General features: G+C 34.0%; 1 protein-coding gene across 3 annotated transcripts; it reads left to right on the top strand.

Moving 5' to 3' along the window:
* Window positions 1-131: 131 nt before the first annotated feature.
* Window positions 132-21,094, top strand: CEP76 (centrosomal protein 76). 3 transcript variants are annotated; one of them, XM_028524192.2, is made up of 12 exons: window positions 132-424; window positions 1,431-1,586; window positions 2,565-2,646; window positions 3,290-3,514; window positions 4,526-4,612; window positions 6,102-6,199; window positions 6,568-6,696; window positions 10,810-10,998; window positions 13,426-13,592; window positions 16,491-16,824; window positions 17,920-18,137; window positions 18,945-21,094. In XM_028524192.2, the coding sequence occupies exons 1-12, from the start codon at window positions 362-364 to the stop codon at window positions 19,081-19,083; spliced, it is 1,887 nt and encodes a 628-aa protein (XP_028379993.1). In that variant the 5' UTR covers window positions 132-361; the 3' UTR covers window positions 19,084-21,094. The 3 variants fall into 3 exon arrangements, with proteins under 3 accessions (XP_028379993.1, XP_028379991.1, XP_035865238.1); XM_028524190.2 differs by having other exon boundaries at window positions 133-424; window positions 4,526-4,711; XM_036009345.1 differs by having other exon boundaries at window positions 133-424; window positions 1,419-1,586; window positions 4,526-4,711.
* Window positions 21,095-22,708: the final 1,614 nt, after the last annotated feature.

Genomic DNA, 22,708 nt, shown 5'->3' with positions numbered 1-22,708 from the left:
AGGGAGATATGGGGGCGGATAGCGTATCCGAAGACATTGACAATGGATTGAGGGGCGGAGGAGTCGCTGAGTTGGGACCCAGACAGAGGGAGAGTGGCAGGTGGAGGTGATCAGGCAGGGCTGGGGACAGCCCCGAGGCCTCGTCCGTCATTTCAAAAGAACAGTTGGGCGCCGCGGCTGCCGCGGTCACGGTTCCCGCTGGGTTCCATCCCTGACGCGGCCCCGCGTCCCTGGGGAGCTGAGCTAGGCTAGCGGTCGCGCCGGCTTTATGCTCAGCAGCGACTAACGCTCCCGGGCGGGCCGGCCGCGCGGTTGGGGCATCTGAAGCGGAGAGAATAGGCGGTGAGGCGCCGGCCCCAGTATGTCGTTGCCTCCAGAGAAAGCCTCCGAGCTGAAGCAGCTCATCCACCAGCAGCTGAGCAAGGTGAGGGGCCGCGGGCGCTCTTCTACCCGCCCTGTGGCCCGGAGTGTCCAGTCTGTGTCCTTTCTCCCGGCCGGCCATGGCACGGGCTTGCCTGGGACTCGAACAAAGGCTAAGATAATGCCGAGAGAGGGATGGACAAAGCTTCGGGTTTGAAGCCAGAGGGACTTACCAGCTTCTATAAAAGAACAAGCCCAGAAGAAAGTGCTAGTAAGAGTCTGAGGTGATAGAACGGCGGTAGTATTATAGGACAGTTGTGGAAATGTAGCATTTGTCCAGCGATTTCTGGATGTCAGATGAGTGTAGATTGTGTTTGGAGCAGGTTTATATTCAGAGGTCGGGAAATGGAATTACTTTAATGGTGAAACTTGGGATGTCATTGATGTTCAACCAAGAAGTCATGCAAGAAATTATGAAAAGATTTGTAATGAAAGTATTTGTGATACGTAAGAACTCAAGAACATTGTGCTTTTGAGGTGCTCAATGAAATGCATTAAGATCAAGTAATAAAAGCTACTGTTTATTGTGTACTTGCATGCCAGGCTTTGTGCTGTTTAGCATCTTGACAGGGCACTCCTTTTTCCACATTCATAAAGGGAAAGTAAGTCTAGGTGACATCTAATACTTTGAAAGCTGAAGTTCACGCTTTGATCGTAGCCTATAGGTCTGTGCTCTTTTGATACTATACTCTCTCAAAAGATTACTTTGGTTGTTATTTGTGGGAAAATTGTAACAAAGGTATACGTAACCAGTAGGAATTACTTCTAGAATTTGTACTAGAAGTTTTTTATCTTAAATTTTATTGTTTTTTTCTCTTAAAAAGCTACCTTTATTTTTTATTTGAATTCTGATAACAATTTTACATTTACTGTTAGCTGGAGAAGCCTTCCTGAATTGAGTCTATGTACTCTGCCATTGTTTTTTTGGTCAGTGTTTTGGAAAGAAATTTACCAAGGGCAGTATTTGACTAAACTGTAATTGTAAGTTGTAATGCAAGTTTTCTACATAGATGGACGTCCATGGCAGAATAAGAGAAATTCTTGCGGAGACAATACGGGAAGAATTAGCTCCTGATCAACAACAATTATCATCAGAAGATTTGATCAAAGCTCTTAGACGTCGGGGAATCATTGATGATGTGATGAAAGAACTTAATTTTGTTACTGTGAGTAATCCTTTAGGGAGAAAAATTTTAAAGTATAAATATATTTGGGGGCCTCTCCTTTCAGTAAAACCACTTTAAAGACCATTTTGTCTAGTAATACCTGTGTTTTAAGTACAAGCTAATGTAACAAGTAGGATTATGTGTCATTGAAATTGGAGTTCTATACATTTCTCTCTACAGTGACAAAATTTTTCTCTTGTTATTTATTCTCCAGGTCTGTAACTTTATATATTTTAGTGAAATTAGTTCCTCATAACCTAGTTCATTTTTAGTAATATTGTTCTATAATATTTTAAGATTAGTCTTATTTTTAAAATAAACACTTTTGGGACAATATTCTCTGTGATTAAGAAATTATCAATTTAAGAAAATAACTGCATAAGAACCTTCCAATCTTTTCATACAAATAGGTCAATGGTGGAATAAGTGCACAAATTAGTAAGTAGGCCTCCTTTTGAAAATGAGGCAATAATGAGAAACTGTGACCTCAATACTAGGTAGTATAATGTAAAAATTGGATGGACTTCATAAAACACCAGGGAATAAGTATTTTAATACAGTACACTTTTTTGGTTTTTGAGGTTTGTAAGCCCAAATTGTAAAAATTGACCTAATAACAGCTTTTGCTGTGTGAATGTTACTTCCTTATTAAAAATCAGTTCATGGTGAAAGATAAGCCAAATGTTATATAAGGTTTAAAGAAAGTTTAACCTTATTTCAGGTATTAGGGATTTGTTTTTTAGCATTGTGTACATTGCTTTAAGACAGTTTTATTTCTTAATGTTAGACTTGAAGAATAATCAGTTGCATCACCTCTTTTGTAGGCTTTTCATTATTTTATGTGAAGAAAATAGGGGTCTTTTGCGGGGGGGCTTTATCCTATTTACTTTTGGTTCAGTTCTTAGTCCCATTATTGGCATTTTCTTACTTAACTATAATTTTTGTTTTCTAATTTTGATTTTCTTTCTGCCTTTCCAGGACAATGTTGATCAAGAACTCCCTCCCTCTCCAAAACAATCAGTTTGTTTTACTGATAGACAATCAACGTTGTTAAAAAAAAGTATGTTTTTTTTCTTCCAACATTAATTTAATTTGGATAGTACTGTGGATAGATGTGCTGTAGTGTTTGGTATTTGATAGAAAACATTTCAATCCCCCCCCCACCCCCCCCGCAGAATGAAATACTTAGGTTTTTGTGAATAATCATCCAAAGAACTGAGATTCTCTTTTACATGGAGTGTATATGAGAAGATTTAACATATAGCACAGTGGAAGCAAAAACAAGACCACCTATTTCTTGTGTTTTAATAATATATTTTATAAAAATTGTTTAGCCTTGTTTTTTTAATGTAATTATCTCACAATACTTTGCTGAGTCAAGATTATTGTTTGAGTTGATCTGTGGAGGTGAAGGAATGTTAAATAAGCTTCTAACAGTAAAGGTATCCCAAACCTTGGCTCTGACTCCTTTCTAGCTGGAGAAAGTAGACAGAATGTAAACTCAGAAAAAGGTATCATATTATGTATCTTTTTTCCCCTGGGTGCAAATGGTCCTGGTATATAGTAATTGTGTTACTTTTTTGTTTTTTTCCCTAGTCTTTAGTTTTATCAAATATTTCTGTCAAATTGTTATTTCCTATTGTCTTGATCACATTCCTTAAGTTATTTGGCAGTTTCCTCATATATATTGCTACACTTTACAGCTAATATTGATCCAACACGGAGGTATCTTTACCTTCAGGTTTTGGGTGGAAAAGCTTTCTTGGAACATCTGCAAGAACCTGAGCCTTTACCAGGACAAGTTTGTTCAACCTTTACTTTATGTTTGCATTTTCGAAACCAACGTTTTCGTTCTAAACCTGTTCCATGTGCCTGTGAACCAGATTTTCATGATGGCTTTTTACTTGAAGTACACAGAGAAAGCTTAGGTAAGGAGCAATAATGAATTGTCATTTAATTGAGTAAATCTTTGTGATGTTTTATTATATAGAAAACAATAACTTTTGCTGTAAGGAGAGATTTATAATGGATGAATCTTCCTCCCTATCCTTTTGTTTTATGTTTTCCCCACTGCTCCTTTCTATATAAATTGCTTCCAACCACCTTCTTGGTTTGTTTTCTGCTGATTAATTTTCCCTGAAGATTACTTTTTGACTGTTTTAATGGTTGACTGTTTACTGATAAATATTTAAATACATACTAGGTACATGGTGCTATGCTAGTTAAGTCCTGGGGATATAGTGGAGAATGAGACATCTTTCTCATTTATGAAAGATGACTATATTTATGATATGATACAACTTTTGAAAATCAAAGTTTAAGTGTGAATCTGTAACTCATTTTTGGAACTTTAAAATTATGATAAGTGATTCCTGTAATTGTGTTTTACTGTTCCTTCTTATAAAGGTATTTTGTACATTTTTGTCAATGTAGAAATTTTTATAATATTTGTAAACTTAGCAGATTTGTAGAATTATACTTTCAGAATTTTAGTACTGCTAAATGCAGTACTACTAAATGGCTTAAATTGCTAGCTCCAAGGTGCTAGATCTTTCAGTTTTTGGTAGATAATACAGTTATTATTTCTGGAGTTTTAGTCATAAAAGTAGTTTGGGAATTAATGTTGACGTATTTGAATTATTGTAGTAGCTTATAGTTTAGTTAAGTGCCTTTAATGAGTAGACATTTCTTAGAGATCAGAAAACACTGATATGCATTAATTAACAAAATAACTCATCACATTTCTTCCAGTACTCTTAAAAGCTGTGAGAAATTGGACTGTACTTTTATTCCCAGTTTATCACATATTCTCTGAGACATTACCAGACTATTCCATTTGTTTTTATAAAGGTTATTAATAGTCTTCAATAAAGTATTTTATTTTGGCCTAACTAAATATGTAATGTGGTGTTATTTTTTTTGTTTGTTTCTATATTTAGGTGATGGGACTAGAATGGCTGATTCTACAACAATGTTATCAATAAGTGATCCAATTCATATGGTGCTAATCAAAACAGATATATTTGGTGAGACTACTTTAGTAGCATCCTATTTTCTTGAATGGCGATCAGTTTTGGGCTCAGAAAATGGAGTGACTAATCTTACTGTGGAACTTATGGGTGTAGGTATGATGATTAATATCACTTATATTTTTATAGCCCCAGTTTGTTTGTAAATATACTTTATATTTTTAAAATGCTTTTATAAACCAAGAGCCAAAAATGTTGAAGAATTTCTTTAGAATTACAACTGGACTCCAGTGTTGTAGTCCTGGGAAATGTCTTGAAGAATAGTATGAGTGCAGAACTTCACAGTCATTTTGGCCCTGTCTTAGAGAAAATTTCTTTTCTAGGAAATGGATATAGAAATTTTGAGGGATTTTCTTTTTCAAACTTATTTGGTTATATGTAAGGCTATAGAGAAGATTAAGATTCTACACACATGCATGCATGCATGTATACATAGAATATCTCCATTCCAGCACACCCCAGGAGATAGTGCATCCCCATTAGTACCAGTGGCTTCCTGCAGCACCTGTTCTTATGATAGGTTTTCTTTTACCCTTTTACATGTGTAAAAGTGGTACTCAAAGAGGTGCTAACTTGCTAAATGTCAATATCAACAAATAGTGCTTTGAGGATAGAGATGGTGCTTATCTTATTGACCATTGTCTCCTTGGGCTCTTGCATAATAATACTTGGTTTGTAATACATGCTTACTAATACATTGAAAAAAATAAAAGCTGCCGTTGTTTTATCCTTAATGTAATGGAAGTTCTTGATATTGAAACTTAATCATAGTTTTAAATGTGGCCACTGGACAGTGTAGCTTTAGTAATCTAGATTTTCAAAAGTCAGACACTGTGTTTTTCCTTAAATAGAAAGTAGAGAAAAAAATTTTATGTAGGATACTTATTTTCCAATGTGATACCCATTATTTGTCTTCACATATAGACCTAACATGATGTGTATACTAATGACTCACAAACAGTTACATTCTGATTCACCAAAGAAATATTACATTGTTTTTTTTGTGAAGTATATTTGTTTTCTAATTCTTTAAATACAGGCATGGATTAAAAATTTGTACTCACATTGATGTGAAAAATGGGAAGGGATAAATGGGAATTACTATATGTGACAGTATAAATATTTTCTGAGAATGAGATGTTAACAGTTGCTTTGACTTTGGTTTTAAATATGTCTGGTTGGTATTATATATTTAATTAAGATAAAAATTAAGGTTTCCAAATCCTAGGTCTGAAAAGTCCCTTAAAATGTGATTAGGAAGCTAAGAAAATAGGTAATCTCCTTAAAATTAGATGAAGGCCTTTGTACCCTACGAAAACTAATTTGATGTTATTTATTTTTAATGTGAATATTAAAGGTGATGTTGAATATTATCTTTATTCCATACAAATGGTAAAGCACAAAATGCTTTAATTATTTTGATTAGAATTTGGTAGACTAAATATATATAGTATTAAAACCTGAAGTTCTAAATATTTACTTATAGGCACAGAATCAAAAGTTTCTGTGGGAATTTTAAATATAAAGCTTGAGATGTATCCACCACTCAATCAAACATTATCTCAAGAAGTAGTGAACACACAGGTAAATAATCCCAAATTTCTTTCATTTCTTGTGTATATGTTTTCATAGTAGTATATTTACCTGTTGATCCTAGAAAGCATTCTTTTTTTTAAGAAAATTACAATATATTAGTTTTAAGCAAGAGAATGACAATAAAATTCAATATTTTAAAATGCTTTGGAAGATCACTCTAACTATTGTATGGAGATTGGATTGTATTGGGGGAAGTGAAGAAATAGGGAAGTCAGTCAGGAGTCTCATAGATAAGATATTGGTGGTTTAGATTAGGGTGGTGGTAGTGATGGAGAGAAGTGCATAGATTTGTTACATATTTTATAGTAATTAAGGAGAATGAATAGAAATTGAGGTTTTTTTTTCTTAATTTCAAGCTTGCTTTGGAACGTCAGAAAACTGCAGAGAAAGAGCGATTATTTCTTGTGTATGCTAAGCAGTGGTGGAGAGAATATTTGCAAATTCGACCCTCACACAACTCACGGCTGGTTAAGATTTTTGCTCAGGTTTGTAAATTGAATTAGAAAAGATTCACACACCTGTATTTGATATTTACTGTTTGTTTTTATACATTTTATTTAACTTGAATTTTTAACGTGTGTCCTAGAAAAATGAAAATTTATTTGTTAAAATAGAATGCTAATTTTGTAATACTCTGTTTTTCTGAGTAGGTGAGTGACATACCTGTATTTTTTGGACCTTAAGACGTACCTAGGTTTTAGAGGAGGAAAATAGGAAAAAAAAAATTGAAGCAAAAAATGTGGTAAAATATTTAGTAACATAAATAACATAATATTTCACCGGTGTAATCAACAACAGCATTAACAACCATTATTCCTTCCAAGGTGGGGTGGTGGAATACGTCTTATAGTATGAAAAATATGGTAATACAATCTTAGTTTAATTTTGCTTTTCATTTTTAACTGTTTTCTTAAACCCTTTTGAATATATTTTATTTATAGTTGAAATCCCTCTTGCTTAACTTTGTGTCCTTGATTGATAGTATTAATTACATAGTATTAATAGATGCATTAATACTAATATAATGTAACATTATTTTGTAGTATATTTCTCAGATTCTGTGCATTTGTCTAGCTTTATTCTACATTTTGTAGATTTTTAGGACAGAATAAAGGTGGTTTAACTTCTAGATGAGAAGCTTAGGAGTAGGGGACTCCAGTTGACTAGTGCTGAAAATTAGGAAAATGGCTTTTGACTTTACAATAACATTATCTGTACATTGAATGACTGGGCAGCCGGGGTATCAGTGATATTAGGACAAGGGCAAAGAGGAAACCAGTCAAAATATAACTGGTCTACTTAGTCTGCTGTATATTTAGTCTATTTAGTCTGGTCTATTTAGTCTATGTAACTGGTCTGCTGTCTATTTAGTCTGACGTTAGGTTGGTTGTTGACATGTGGCATTGGATCAGGGAGGACTGGGGTGGTACGGGCAGTGGAGAAGGTAGATAAATTAGAGAAACGGCAAATGAAAGAGGAGGAGGGAAAGGATGGGATATGCAGTTAAAGGAATCAGGGAACTGAGGTTATCTTTTTGGAAATATTACTTCAGCTCCTGTCTCAGAATTCATTGTAAGAAGATTTGAACCCTATGAGGTAGTTAAGTCTCATTGTAAACATATGAAATTGTCAAGTGGTCAGGCATTGCTACTTTTTGTAAATAGTATGAAGGATAGAGAAGTGAAGAGTCTTCTAAGTTCAAACACCAACTCAGTCGTAGCAAACTATTAAATTGCAGTTTCAACTACTGCTTCTTAGTATGTGCTCTTCCCATAAATACAGAGTAAATGTTTATCTTATTTAGGTTCCTTTCCTGGTAGTATTTCTTGTTGCTTCTTTCTATATTTGGCTGGATATGAAATTAGGAAAAACAGTAATCTAAGACACCAATCTAATTACAAAAACTATAGTTTCAAATAAAAATTATTATATGTGGTATGAAAATGAATTTCCAGTACTTCCATGCATAAGAGGGAATAGTATATAATAGCTCTGTCCAACTTTCTGCATTGATAGAAATGTTCTATATCTGTGCTGTTCAATGTGGTACTCCTAGCCATGTATGACTGTTGAACACACAAAATGTGGCTAACATGATTAAATAATGGAATTTAAAATTTATTAATTAAAACTTAAATAGCCACATGTGGTTCATGGAATTCTTTTGGGTAGTACAAGTTTAGAGGTTGAAACACTGAAAATTTCAAGATATTTAAATAGTTTATGGGGGTATATTTAGGTAACAGGAATATTACTATAATGAAATAAGTAATGGTATATCTTGTATTCCAGGGTGCTACTGTTGATGACTGGCTTAGGGCAAATGCATCCATTTTTTTATATATATATTTTCATTCCTTTCTTGCCTGTTAATGGAGTTGTAAGAATAGGATAACTGGCCCACACAGGAACTAAACTAATCACCTTTATCCTAACCAAACATCTGTAGAATGCCCAGGGATATTGCACTTAATAATCTGTTGTTCTTTTAATGATAGTTTTTACATTTTCTGTGCAAAAATTAAATAAGTTACAGAAATTGACCTTAAGACCATTTAGTTTTAAGAAAATATTACAAATCACTGGAAGATTGAGGCTATCTTTTTGATGTTCAGATTGTGATTTTAGGACTTAATATTCTCTTACTATACTAGGTTATTAGTAATGTTGAATTAATGTAAAAAGAAATCCAAGTAATAGTTCCCTAATTCCCTCCAAAATTAGAATAATGATTTTCTATTTTAAAAAACAGTACCATCTGAGAGAATCACAGAGAAAAGGATAGAGGACCCTGACTGGAGCTTGAGTTGCTCCCGTGTCCCCTTCAGTGTTAAAAAAAAAAAAAAAATCAGTGCTTCAAAACACTCTCTGCCTAAATCTCTTTTCTTCTCCTTTCTCTGTTCTTAGTTTTCTTACCTGTCCTTGGTTCTCACCTTGTCCTATTTCAGCTGTTCTAGTTGATCCCTTCATTTTGTCTCTGTTTCTAACTCCTAAGATAGTATAGAGTGATGGAGAGTAAGAAACCACCATGAAAGTGTTAGAGTAGTGGGGTGAGAGAGGACGGGGTGTGGGGGGTGGAAATCAGTGCCTTTTTGAATTAATAGGAGTAGAAATCATAATAGTCATTTTCCTCTACATCATATAAAAATTCATGATCTTACCATAATCAAATATAAATAATAATGAATATATTGGGCAAATGATGTTATTGTGGTATAGAAAAACATCAGTGGTTCTGATAATTCAAATATGTGCTGTTTATATTGGCTGAGTTAGGTTATATGTTTCAAAAGCCTTGCTGTAACAGTTTTAAATCATCTCTGAACTTTGAATAAAAAAATGACCCTTTGAGTTTATCATCTCAGTAATCATGAAATTAAGGAAAATAAAGGCTTCGATCATATTAACTCTAAAAGCACAGTGGTGAATAGTCATCAGAGATTCTTGTATCTGTAGTATTCAGTTCAAGTGCTAGGATACATCCTACATTTAAAATGTAAGATGTTTTCTAAAACGATTTTCAAAACTGCTTTCAGTTAACTTGGTTAACAAATCATTCATTGTTTCCTGTGGGTCTCCAGATAGAAACAACTTAAAAATGAGCTCTGAGTTATCAGCTAATCAGAAGTTACTTGTTCTGTTTGGATAGATGTTACTAAATAATGTATGATAATATGAAAGAATGCTTTGGCTTATATCTCCATTCTATCCCCCACCCACCTGCTAATCTTTTTTTAGAGGATTTTTTGACCCTTATGGTGGAAAAGATGACAAACATATGGTATATATTTAAAGTATACAATGTGATCATTTGATATGTATTGTGGAAAGACTACCAAGATCAAGATAATGAACACATCCATCACCTTACATAGTTAACTTTTTTGTATGTGTGCTGAGAAAAGTATACCTGAAAATCTGTACCTTTTGACCTACATCACCCATTCTCCTTCCCCCAACTACCGTTTCTGTGAACTAAGCTTTTTTTTTAAAGATTCCACATGTAAATGATACCATACAGTATGTGTCTTTTTCTGTCTGGCTTATTTCACTTATTACAGTGCACTCAGGTTCATCCACATTGCAAATAGCAGGATTTCCTCCTTCTTAACTATTGAATAATATTCCAGTGTGTATATGTACTACATTTTCTTTATTCATTCATTGAAGGACATGTTGGTTGTTTACATACCTTGACTATTGTGAATAATGCTGTGGAGAACTTGAGTGTCCTCCTCAAAAATATCTTTTTGAGATACCAATTTCAGTTACTTTGGATATATATCCAGGAGTAGGATTGATGGATCATATGATAGTTTATGTTCTTTGGAGTTAGCTCAGTAGTTGAATCCTGACCCTGTTGCATAATGGCTGTAGCTTCAGTTTCATCGATGAAATGAAAGTAACAGAGATGTTACCAGGATTTAAAGAGAAATTGTATGCATAGTACTCAGCAACCTACTGCTGAATACAAGGTAATCCATCACTCAGTGTTACCCAGAATTGTTTTAACACACAGTTAGTATACTCTAAGAAAAGATGTTAAAATTGGAAATGATTAATCTTTCATTACAGATGTTTTCCCCCTCTTCCTCCAGGATGAAAATGGGATAAATAGACCAGTTTGTTCCTATGTTAAACCACTTAGAGCTGGGCGGCTTCTGGATACCCCAAGGCAAGCAGCAAGATTTGTAAATGTCCTTGGTTATGAAAGAGCCCCTGTTATCGGAGGAGGAGGTAAACAGGAACAGTGGTGCACTCTGCTGGCCTTTCTCTGTAGAAATAAGGTATCCTATATACATAATAACATTAAAAAGCAGTACATCATAATTACTGTGAATTTATGGTGTATTTGTAAAAGAATTAACACAAAAATGTACATATCAATTTTAACAACTTATAATCTTTTTACTATTTTTCTTAACATTTAAATGTCAATACATAAAGAAAGAAACTTAGCATCTTTATTTTCTTGTGTAGTTTCTTATTGAATGTAATGTGATTTCTTTGAGGTAGGGATCTGCAAGTATTATTAGGTCAGAAATCAAGATATAGAGGTAAACAGTGAGTGAGTGAGAGCACCAAGACCAGTACTGTGGTGTTCTAGCACTACTCATCTATTAAAATTTGCTTAGAGATATGTTTTTTAAAAAGAGAAAATGGTAGTACAGAATGAATATGGAAAAATTCTTGGATTCATTGGTGTTTGGATTTGTATTGAATATAAGTATATATTTAAGAATTTGTATAATTATGGGATATTTCCTAATCTTATGTGTTCTAAAAATGTTGATAATGTAAAAGCAAGTCAGCCTGTCTTTAGCATTCCAATTCTGTCGAACTAGAACAAAAAATACATGTATCGTATTATTGTTTTGAAACAATTTTGTTTAGTCTGAAGTTATGTAACTGGTATAGATATTCACAAGGCATGCTCATGCAATGGAAGAAACTACATTAGAGGTTCATTTTAAGTTAGAACAATTTTGTCTTAAAGACAGTTGAAAACAGTTAAACATTACTTACCAAAATTATTTTGATTTATTCTCAAGCCATAGTTTCTAAAAGATTTAAACTTTTTTATTTCAAACATAGTAGGAATGGTATGTATTTAAAATTATTATGTAAATAATTTTTATGAAGTAAATAAACACCCTTTTGATTCACTGTTTTAAGTTTGTTTATAAAGAAAGCAAAGCTTAATTAGAAACTTAAAAATTATTTAAAAATTTTTCTGGCACAAAAAACAGGATTACGAGGATGAGAGTAAAATTTCATGCATAATTTTATTACCAATCTATTATGTCTTTATATATATATTTTTAAGATTTTATTTATGTATTTCTAGAGAGGGAAGGGAAGGAGAAACAGAGAGAGAGAGAAACATCAGTGTGTGGTTGCTGGGGGTCATGGCCTGCAACCTAGGCATGTACCTTGACTGGGAATCGAACCTGCGACACTTTGGTTCGCAGCCTGCGCTCAATCCACTGAGCTACACCAGCCAGGGCTGTCTTTTTATATTTTTATGTTTCCCTCCCATTATATATTATTTTCCTTCCATACATATAATTGATATAAGTAAAATTTTGTGTCCTGCTTTATAATTTAACATTATGCTATGAACATTTACCTATGTGTTGCTAGTCTTTATGATCTTTGTTTTTAAATGGCTGTATAAAGTTTTCTTGAGTTGAAATAAAATATACTATTTCCCCACTGTAAGGACTGTTTGTTTTGGCTCTGTTAGGTTTGTTTCCAGTTTTTTGCTATCATTGAGAATGATTTTTTGCATTGAACGTTTTTGGTTGTATTGTTGGGGCTTTTAAAAAAAGTATAAAATCTCAATATAGAAGTTACTGGGTCTAAAAGGTTGGATATGATATTTTTCTCAAGTCAATTTAATGATTATAAAATGCTGTTTATTTTAGTTAACAAAAAGCAACAGTAGAGAGCCACAAATGCAAAATTTTAGTGGTAAAGATGTCATCCGCTCTAATACTGAACTCAGTAGTTTTTTTTCACTTTTGTGTATAGGAACCCTGTATTCCTATGCTTAAATACATATCTTCATGTAATTGTAACCTTACTGTTTAATATGTTTTTTCACAGAACATATCAGATATTTTTTATTTTGTAGTTTTTGTAATTTTTTTAACTTGTGAAAGTAATATAACATTATCAAAGAGAACTTAGAAAATATTTTAGAAGGGAAAATTATATATAGCCACCCTAATTATAGCCATTGTTGGCATTTTGTTGTATTGTATCCACTCATTTTTCCTATGTATTTTTTTCAATAATCAAATATAGGTACTGTAACTCATTGTTTTCAGTTTGTGTATTTTTCTGTTTGCATTTCCTGCTCTATGATTCCTCAGCTTGTCTGTTCGTGTCTCTTAGTTGTACCTTTTAAAAATCTTATTGCTTTTCTTCCTATGTTGTATGAGTTCTTTATAAGCTCTTGAATATCATTGTACCCTCTTAAAGTATAAATGTTATGATTATTAGATTTGTGAGTACTGACCTTGTAAATAGGCTCTTCTAAATTTCATATATTCTCTTTCCATCTCTATTGTTTCAGCTTAACACTGGGCTAATGATTAAAAGTGGAAAATTTAATGATACTTTTTATTGTTGTTTTGTATTGAAATACTTAACAAGGAGACGATATGAAGGAACAAATACTTAATTTTTTAATTCATTGTATTTTCTAGGGTGACTGTGAAGATCATGCTAACCTTCTGTGCAGCCTTCTTCTTGGATATGGATTAGAAGCCTTTGTCTGTGTTGGGACTAAAGCAAAAGGAGTACCTCATGCTTGGGTTATGACTTGCGGAACTGATGGAACTATCACCTTTTGGGAGAGCCTAACAGGACACAGGTTTGCCAACTAAGTTTACAAAGATATTTTAAAAAGATGCAAATGTTTTAAATTATAGGTTCTTTGTTTATATTGATGGTACTTAAAGCTACATGTTAATTTTAGTTATTACAGCCTTTTCAGTGACTATGTAAAAAATTACTTCAATTAAAAGAGTTATGTAATTAAACTCTAAGAAAATGTGTACACCTAAAATATTCTTTACCAACATAATATTGGTAAAAAAAATAAATTATGGTATATTTACTTTTTTTCTTTTTAAAATATATTTTATTGATTATGCTATTACAGTTGTCCCATTTTCCCCCCTTCACTCCCCTCCACCCTATACACCCTCTCCCACCCATATCCCCCCCTTTAGTCATGTCTGTGTGTCATACTTACAAGTTCTTTACCTTTTACATTTCCCATACTATTCTTACCCTCCCCCTGTCTACTTTCAACCTACAATTTATGCTACTTATTCTCTGTATCTTTTCCTCCTCTCTCCTCCTCCCACTTCCCTATTGCTAACCCTCCATGTGATCTCCATTTCTGTGGTTCTGTTCCTGTTCTACTTGTTTGCTTAGTTTCTTTTGGTTTTGCTTTAGGTGTGGTTGTTAATAATTGAGAGTTTGCTGTCCTTTTACTATACATGTTTTTTTTAAAGTCTTCTTTTCTTAATAAGTTCCTTTAACATTTCATAAAATAAGAGCTCGGTGATGATGAACTCCTTTAATTTGACGTTATCTGAGAAGCACTTGATCTGCCCTTCCATTCTAAACAAAAGCTTTGCTGGATAGAGTAATCTGGGATATAGGTCCTTGTCTTTCATGACTTGGAATACTTCTTTCCTGCCCCTTCTTGCCTGTAAGGTCTCTTTGGAGAAATCAGCTGACAGTCTGATGGGAACTCCTTTGTAGGTGACTGTCCCCTTATCTCTTGCTGCTTCTAGGATTCTCTCCTTCATTTTACCTTGGCTAATGTAATTATGATGTGCCTTGGTATGTTTCTTCTTGGGTCCAACTTCTTTGGGGCTCTCTGAGCTTCCTAGATTTCCTGGAAGTCTATTTCCTTTGCCAGAATGGGGAAGTTCTCCTTTATTATTTGTTCAAATACATGCTCAATCTGTTGCTTTTCCTCTTCCCCTTCTGGTACCCCTATAATTCGGATGTTGGAATGTTTAAAGATGTCCTGGAGGTTCCTAAGCTTCTCCTCGTGTTTTTTGAATTCTTATTTCTTCATTCTTTCCTGTTTGGTCGTTTTTTTCTTCCTTCTGGTCCACTCTATTGTTTTGAGTCCCAGTTTCCTTTCCATCACTATTGGTTCTCTGTGCATCTTCCTTCATCTCTTTTATGGTAACCTGCAGTTTTTCATCTAATTTACGCCCAAAATCAACCAATTCTGTAAGCTTCGTGATCACCAGTGTTTTGAACTATGCATCTGATAGATAGGCTATTTCTTGGTCGCTCAAAAGGATGAGTCCTAGGGCATTGATCTGTTCTTCTGTTTGAGACATACCTCCCTCCCTCTCTCTCTCTCTCTCTCTCTCTCTCTTTTTTTTTTTTTTTTTTTGGCCTGGTCACTCCCGTTACAGTGAGGGGCGGAGCCTTAGGTATTCACCAGGGCTGGGCACCCCAGTTGCTAGATTGTGACGTTGTATGTGGGGGTGGGGACAGGAGGGAACAATGGTGGTAGCTCTGTTCTCCTGGGACCTCAGTCCCTTCCCTGGGATTCTGGGTTACACACTCTGCCCTGGTCTACAATTACCACCTCGCTGCGTCCACCAGCTGCTGCTTGCGTACTCAGGGTCCACCCGCTGGGATCTTGTGCGCCCCAGATGCCTTACGCGCTCCCGGATGCCTTATGAGCCCAGTTCTCCCTGTTCTCTGCGCCACGACCCCGCGCTTAGCTGCTTGTCTTCGCCACCCCTACCGGTCAGGATGAACGGGTCTGCTTCAACTTCTTGGCTGTTTGACTTCCATTCAGATAAATTCTCTGTCAGTTCTGGGTGTTATTCTGCCTCTAAATTGTTGTTGTTCTAATCTTGGTTGTGCGTGGAGGTACGGTGCGTCTACCTATGCTTCCATCTTGCCGGAAGTCTCGGTATATTTACTTTTAATTTTATATAATTATCATATGCTTTTTTTGATGATAATCTCTAAGCCTGAAAATAAATGTTGAAATCATCATTTCTTTTGAATTTGATATGATCAACTCCATGTCAATGAATTCACTGGACATTTTTTTTAGTATTATTGCCTATCATCAGATTTTCTAAGTGTTAAATGCTTCTTCCTCATTCTCTTTCCTCATAGCACTAACTTTCAGTTTCACTATTTTTACTTTGACTCTTCTCAGTTTTTCTTAATCTTATTTTTAAATATTGGAGATCCTAAAGGCACAGCCTTGGGCCCTTTTCTCAGTTTTCTGGTTTCTTTTTTTCTAGTTGATAATCATTTTGATTAATTGTACTTCATCTTATATAGTTAAATTATTTTAATTTATGAATTTGAGAGAGAGAGAGGAAGAGAGAGAGACAGAGAAATATCTGTTTGTTTTTCCACTTAACCAGGGACTGAACCTGCAACCTTGGAATCTCAGGATGATGCTCTAACAACCTGAGCTACCAGGCCATGACTGTAGCTAAATTATTTTAATTGTATTATCTGAGATACATGTTTTTTTATCTTAACAATACACAAAGAAGATATTCTCATATTAAAGGAATAAAGTTGGTTTTTCTAGCATATGTTATGCCATGTAATCAATACAGAGTAATCAAATATAGAAATATAAGAAGGGAAAAGTGAGTATTAAAACTCTAGTCCTGGGAAATAGGGCATTAAGTGTCCTCAGTAAGATGCTGCCTTCCTAATTTTTAAGTTCTTATATAAAATCATGATTTATCTTTTTTAGGTACATCCACAAGTCTACCAATCCTGATGAACCTCCAGTTGCTGAACAGCCCAAACCACTGTATCCATATCGAACAGTTGGTTGTGTTTTCAATCATCAGATGTTTCTGGGAAATTGTCAGTCCTCTGACTCAGTAGAAATCTGTGTATTTGATTTGAATGATGAATCTAAATGGAAACCCATGAGTGAAGAAGCAATTAAATCTGTGTGTGCTCCAGGAGCTACAACATCCCTTCCTCCCTTTCCACCTCTTTGTGCATCCACAATTGATGCTTCTGTAACAAGTAATGAAATAGAAATGCAGCTAAGGTTACTAGTGTCAGAGCACAGGAAGGTAAGTAACACTGAAATTTGTAGTTTTATGCATTTGTTCATTTGTTTATATATAAACAGTTTTTGGGAGGTGTGTATGATAGTGTCAATCACTATTCTAGCCCTAATCAAAGGAAATATAGTCCCTACTTTTATGAAGCTTAACTCTCGTGACTTTATGAAAAGTCACGAGAGTTAAGTTCTGAGACCCAGAAATTTCCAAATTCACCAGTACTTAACAGAATTTATTACTTCTAGAAATAAAGAGTAAGTGCCCAGTAAATGTTTGAATTTAATTATATATTCAATTTGTTGACTTCTCTCCTACATTTGACTTTATTGTAGAAGCAATCAAACTAAGCAAAATCAATCCCACTAAACTCTAAAGTTAAATAAAATGTGATCTCAAAATTTACTGACACTATCTTCCATAGTAGGACTATTTCATATGATCTTTTCTAGTTGATATTAAAGAAGTATAGAATTTGCCCTGACTGGTGTAGCTCAGTAGATAGAGTGCTGGCCTGTGAACCAAAGGGTGGTGTGTTTGATTCCCAGTCAGGGCACATGCCTGGGTTGTGGGCCATGTCCCCAGTATGGGGTACGCAAGAGGCAACCACACATTGCTGCTTCTCTCCCTTTCTCTCTCTCTTCCTCTACCTCTCTAAAAATAAATAAATAAAATCTTTTTTAAAAATGTGTAGAATTTGGCGTCTTCACTAACATCATTATATTGAATGTTTTTGTTTTTTTCTTTAAGAAGTAAAACCTGATACCTATAGTTTTTTATTTTTATGTATTTTTATAATTAATAAGAAGTTTAAAAATTGACAGGTTTTAAAAATCTTGGCATATTTTAAAATAATCAACATTTTTGTCATGATTTTTTTTGTTGATTGATTTTAGAGGCAAAGGGAGAGAGAGACCAATATTGATTTGTTGTTTGACTTATTTATGCATGAATTGGTTGATTATTGTATGTGCCCTGACTGGGGATCAAACCTGTAGACTTGGTGTATGGGACAATGTTCTAACCAACTGAATTGCCTAGCCAGGGACATATAATTGATTTTTTAAATGTTCATGTAATTTACTTTTTTTCTTTTGATTGCCATAGGATCTTGGCCTCACTACTGTTTGGGAAGACCAGCTTTCTTATCTCTTATCACCAGCTTTGGCTTCTTATGAATTTGAGCGTACAACAAGTATATCTGCAGGCAATGAAGAATTTCAAGATGCCATAAGGAGGGCTGTACCTGATGGTCACACATTTAAAGGGTTCCCAATACATTTTGTGTATAGAAATGCAAGGCGTGCGTTTGCCACATGTCTTCGGTAAGATGGAATTTATGAATTCATAAATGGTTTTGAGGAGGAATCTTAGAAATCAGTTATTTAGGAATGAGTTCAGAATTGCATGGGAAACTTTTATAATGACTTAACTTCCTTGCCACAGATTGTGATTCATTAGGTCTGCAATGTAGCCCCCTTGATAGTTTGGGATAGTTTTCCCAGTGATTTTGGTGCAGTTTTGGTTGAGGATCTCAGATCTTGACTAGTGTAATTTTTTCAATGTATAGATTATAAGAAAACAGTCCATAATTTGAATAGCTTGATTGAAATTATGGAGCCATTAGAAGCAGATACAGGATTTAAAAATATTATTTAAAATACCAATGTATGGCCCTGGCCAGGGTAGCTTAGTTGGTTAGAGTGTAGTTCTGATATGCCAAGGTTGCGAGTTCAGTCCCTGGTCAGGGCATATACAAGAAGCAACTAATGAATGTATAAATATGCAAATTGATGTTTCTCTCTCCCATACCCCTCTCTAAAAAACTTCATTAATTTGCCCTGGTTGGTGTGGCTCAGTGGATTGAATGCTGGCCTGTTAACCAAAGGGTCGTGGGTTTGATTCTCAGTCAGGGCACATGCCTGGGTTGCAGACGAGGTCCCTGGTGGGGGGTGTGTGAGAGGCAACAACACGTTGATGTTTCCCTCTTTCTGCCTTCCTTGTCCTCTGTCTAAAAATAAATAAAATCTTTTTAAAAATTAAAAAATAGTTAATTTAAAATACTAACTTGGAAATAAGAAAGTAAAGCCTATGTGTACTTCTCAATTTAATACATTTTCTTTCTTCTGTAGGTCTCCTTTCTGTGAAGAAATAATATGTTGCCGTGGAGACCAAGTGCGACTGGCTGTTCGTGTCCGAGTGTTTACTTATCCTGAATCTGCCTGTGCTGTTTGGATCATGTTTGCTTGTAAATATCGCTCAGTATTATAGGACTAACATTTCTATAAGGATACCTGTGTTTTATTGGGATTTTATAAATAGTATATGTTTAGGAGTTATTTTAAAAATCACAGTCTGGCTTGAGTGTCATATTTCAGTTTTGTTTATACCTGTAATGTTTGAAGAGGAAATGATGTATGTATTTAAAAATTAAGGATGAAACACTTGCATAAAATTGAGTGGAATTTAGTATGGATTAAGTGTATATTCTATTTTAATAAATACTATTTTTTCACAGGTATTCAGTAGTTTAAATGATGAATGTAAAATTTACTTAGTTTTCTTTACATTAATACATAATCAAAATGATATTTGTCTGAGGGTTTGAGCCATAGTAAAATCAATGTGAGCATTATTTTTCTTAGATTAATGGGATTATTTATATAAATTGGGAGAAATTAACCTCACAACAGATTTTCATCATGGTCATAGGAATATTTGTGATTTTCAGAGATTTATGGGAAAATTTTGATGCAAGATTAGGAAAAAACTAGTACTGGAAAAGTACAAGTACTAATAACAATACAAATCTCACATGAATGAAAGTACATGAGTAATTTATAAGTATTTGTTAATTTTATTCATTATAAAAGTTATTAGGTATTTTAGGAAAATTTATTATACCCTTTTGTTGTGCTGACAAATTGTTACCTATAATTAATATTTAGCATTCTGTTGCTGATTTTCTGTGGTCAAAGAGTTCATTACTAACTAACCTTGTCATGGATTCCATGTTCTGAAAACATTTTTTTCTTTCTGTTTTTATTTCATCATGATAAAAACAGCAGTATAGACATGACTAATATAAATCAGAGACTCATTGTGTGAGGCCAGGTAAAAAGAAGCATACATGATGTATGCTGATCAGCATGGGGTCAATGTTTGGTTTAAAATTGAGCACGTTTTACAAGTGAACAAGCCATTTAAAAGAATAGCAATTTGACTTTTTTGTATCAATAAGAAGTTGCATAATGTAAGTGATAGGTTTTACTGTCATTCAACATCTCTGTGCACAGGTCTTATCAGTGTCCTTAAGTAATTGGCCCTAGCCTGGTGGTTCATTTGGTTGGAACATTGTCCATACACCAAACCGGTTGCCAGTTCGATTGCCAGTTCGATTGCCAGTTAGGGCACATAGCTATGTTGCAGTTTGATCCCGGTTGGGGCATGTACAGGAAGGCAACTGATGTTTCTCTCTCTCTCTGTCTCAATGCCTGCCTCTCTGTCTCTGCCTCTCTCTTCTCCCTTCATCTCTCCCTCCCCTCCCTCCTTTTCTTCTTTAAAAATCAGTAAAAACATATCCTTGGGTGAGGATTAAAAGAAAAAAGTAAGAAAATAATTGTATACTAGTTGGCTCTGCAAGTTATGTGTTTCATTAATTTGCCATTGCAAATAAAATGATTTAATGTTTTCTGACAAAAATAAAAAAAATCCTAAAAGTTACCTTTTGCTGTATTTTTAAATATAAACATTTATGATTTAACTTGTTTTAAAGTCTGAAAATATCCCCCTTTTGTCAATTTTCATTGAAAGCAACAATGAAGTGTTTTTTTGTGAGACTGTTTTGACTTTAGAAAATTAGCAAAATAGGAATTAAGATCTTTATTCTGTTGCCAAAATTGCTCATAAAGCTATCAATAGGGAAAATTGCTTGTTAGGGCTTGGGACTTTTTAACTTGTGGAACAAACTATGAGACATGTATTAAGAGGCAAACTATATTAAGATGAAAGCTATACTATCATTGAGACTGGGTTTCATGTATTTATAAATGCTCCTTTAGTATAAATTCTAAAATAACTTTACTTTTTATTCACTTTAATAGAATCTGACATGAATTAATGTTTTTCTCCAAATATGGTTTATTGCAAAAGATTATTTCACTGCATTTATCACTAAAATTCCACTACTTACAATAATTTTTCTTTTAAAAAATTAAATTTACCTTGTGTATTTAGCTCTGTCATAAAAGTTTTTCTATTAAAAACATAAAATTTTTTTATATGTCTCGTGTTCTTTTTGACAGCATCTGCACTTACATAGTACTCTATATCTAATATATAGGTATACCTATTTAGTGGAAGAATATCAGAAACCTAGAAACTTCCTTCCTCAAACATGAACCTTTTGAGTAAAATATTAAATTCAGTTCCAAATAACTGAACACTCCAATTTCCTTATTGAAGTGTACATTTTTAGATCTGCAGAAATACATCTATAACTTTTAAGTTCTGGAAAGTTACATTTGAAACCCAATTTTCTACTTCTTAAAGTCAAGACTTGAGCCAAATAAAGTGTACACTTTATATTTGAAAAGAAGATTACTCATAGGCTCTGGCTGGTTAGCTCAGTTGGTTAGAGTGTCATCCTGTTATACCAGAGTTGTGGATTCAATCCCCTGTTGGGGCATATACAAGAATCATCCCAAGAATGCATAAATAAGTGGAACAACAAATCAATGTTTCTGTCTCTCTTTCTCTAAACTTAAAAAAAATATATTGCTTCTAAAGTAGTATTCTCTGCCAGATGTTGGATCATCAGAATACATTATTTGTGAACTATCAATTGTTTAACTCGTTCACACTTCTGATTTCGTGCTTTACTAAACAAGAAGATAGCTTAGGTTAGACTATAGTTTGCTATCTCAATTATTTTTTTCACTCTCACATAATTTTATACTTCACTTGAGCAGATAAGTACAGTAAGTGAATGATGTTAACATGCACTTAACTTTTTTATACCATTGAAATTAGCATTGCTTTCCGGTTGTTGGTAGTTAAGAAACAGATTGGGCAAAGCCTATATAAAATCTTAAAGTAGTGAAACACATAAACTAGAAGCCATCAAATTTTGAAGAACCTTAACATACTGTTTATATAGTATATTCTACATTTAAAACACAAGTTATAATGCATTAAATGTGGGTTTTGAAAGTATAATATTTTTTTCTGAGATTTGGTTAGCATAGTAACTGTAAATACATTTGATTTATAAAATGGGTTTGTGAATTAACTACTTGACACCAGTGTTGAAATAGTCATGGATATTATAAGGAAAAGAGAGGAGGTTATTTCAGCTGGTAGATAATTCACATACATTCCTATGAAATAAAAGCTTTCTCTGATTCTACTGAATTTGGACTTGTACTAATAGTCCAAAGCAGATGCTTCCTAGTGTTTTTGAAGGTAGCTAGTCTGATCAAAACTAGCATTTTAACTACCTTTATATTTATACTCTTTTTACATGTGATTTAATATTTTATGGTCTGGGATTACAGGGTTTTGGACTTGATTGGAATCTTAGGTCTTCTAGTCCACCTAAGTTACAGAGAAGTTCAGTTTCCTGTCCAAGGATACATACCTAGTAGCAGACTAGGTCTAGAACTAAGTTTTGACTGAGTTTACCTGTTTACTTTTTTTTTTTTTTTTTCTGTACTTCCATGTGCAGAAATGTGAGTTTTTCTCTCTGTGGGGATGGTATTATTGGGTGTGACTATCCAGCATATTGTATGGAAAAATTTTGATACCAATAGTGCTATCTCCTCCATTTAAAAAAAAAAAAAAAAAAAAAAGATGTGCTGCTCACTGTTCAAGCCACAATTCCAATTCGGTTTTCCAT

Source organism: Phyllostomus discolor, chromosome 9 (assembly GCF_004126475.2).
Source record: "Phyllostomus discolor isolate MPI-MPIP mPhyDis1 chromosome 9, mPhyDis1.pri.v3, whole genome shotgun sequence".
Lineage (NCBI taxonomy): Eukaryota > Metazoa > Chordata > Mammalia > Chiroptera > Phyllostomidae > Phyllostomus > Phyllostomus discolor.
This window is presented reverse-complemented; position numbering and strand designations above follow the sequence as displayed.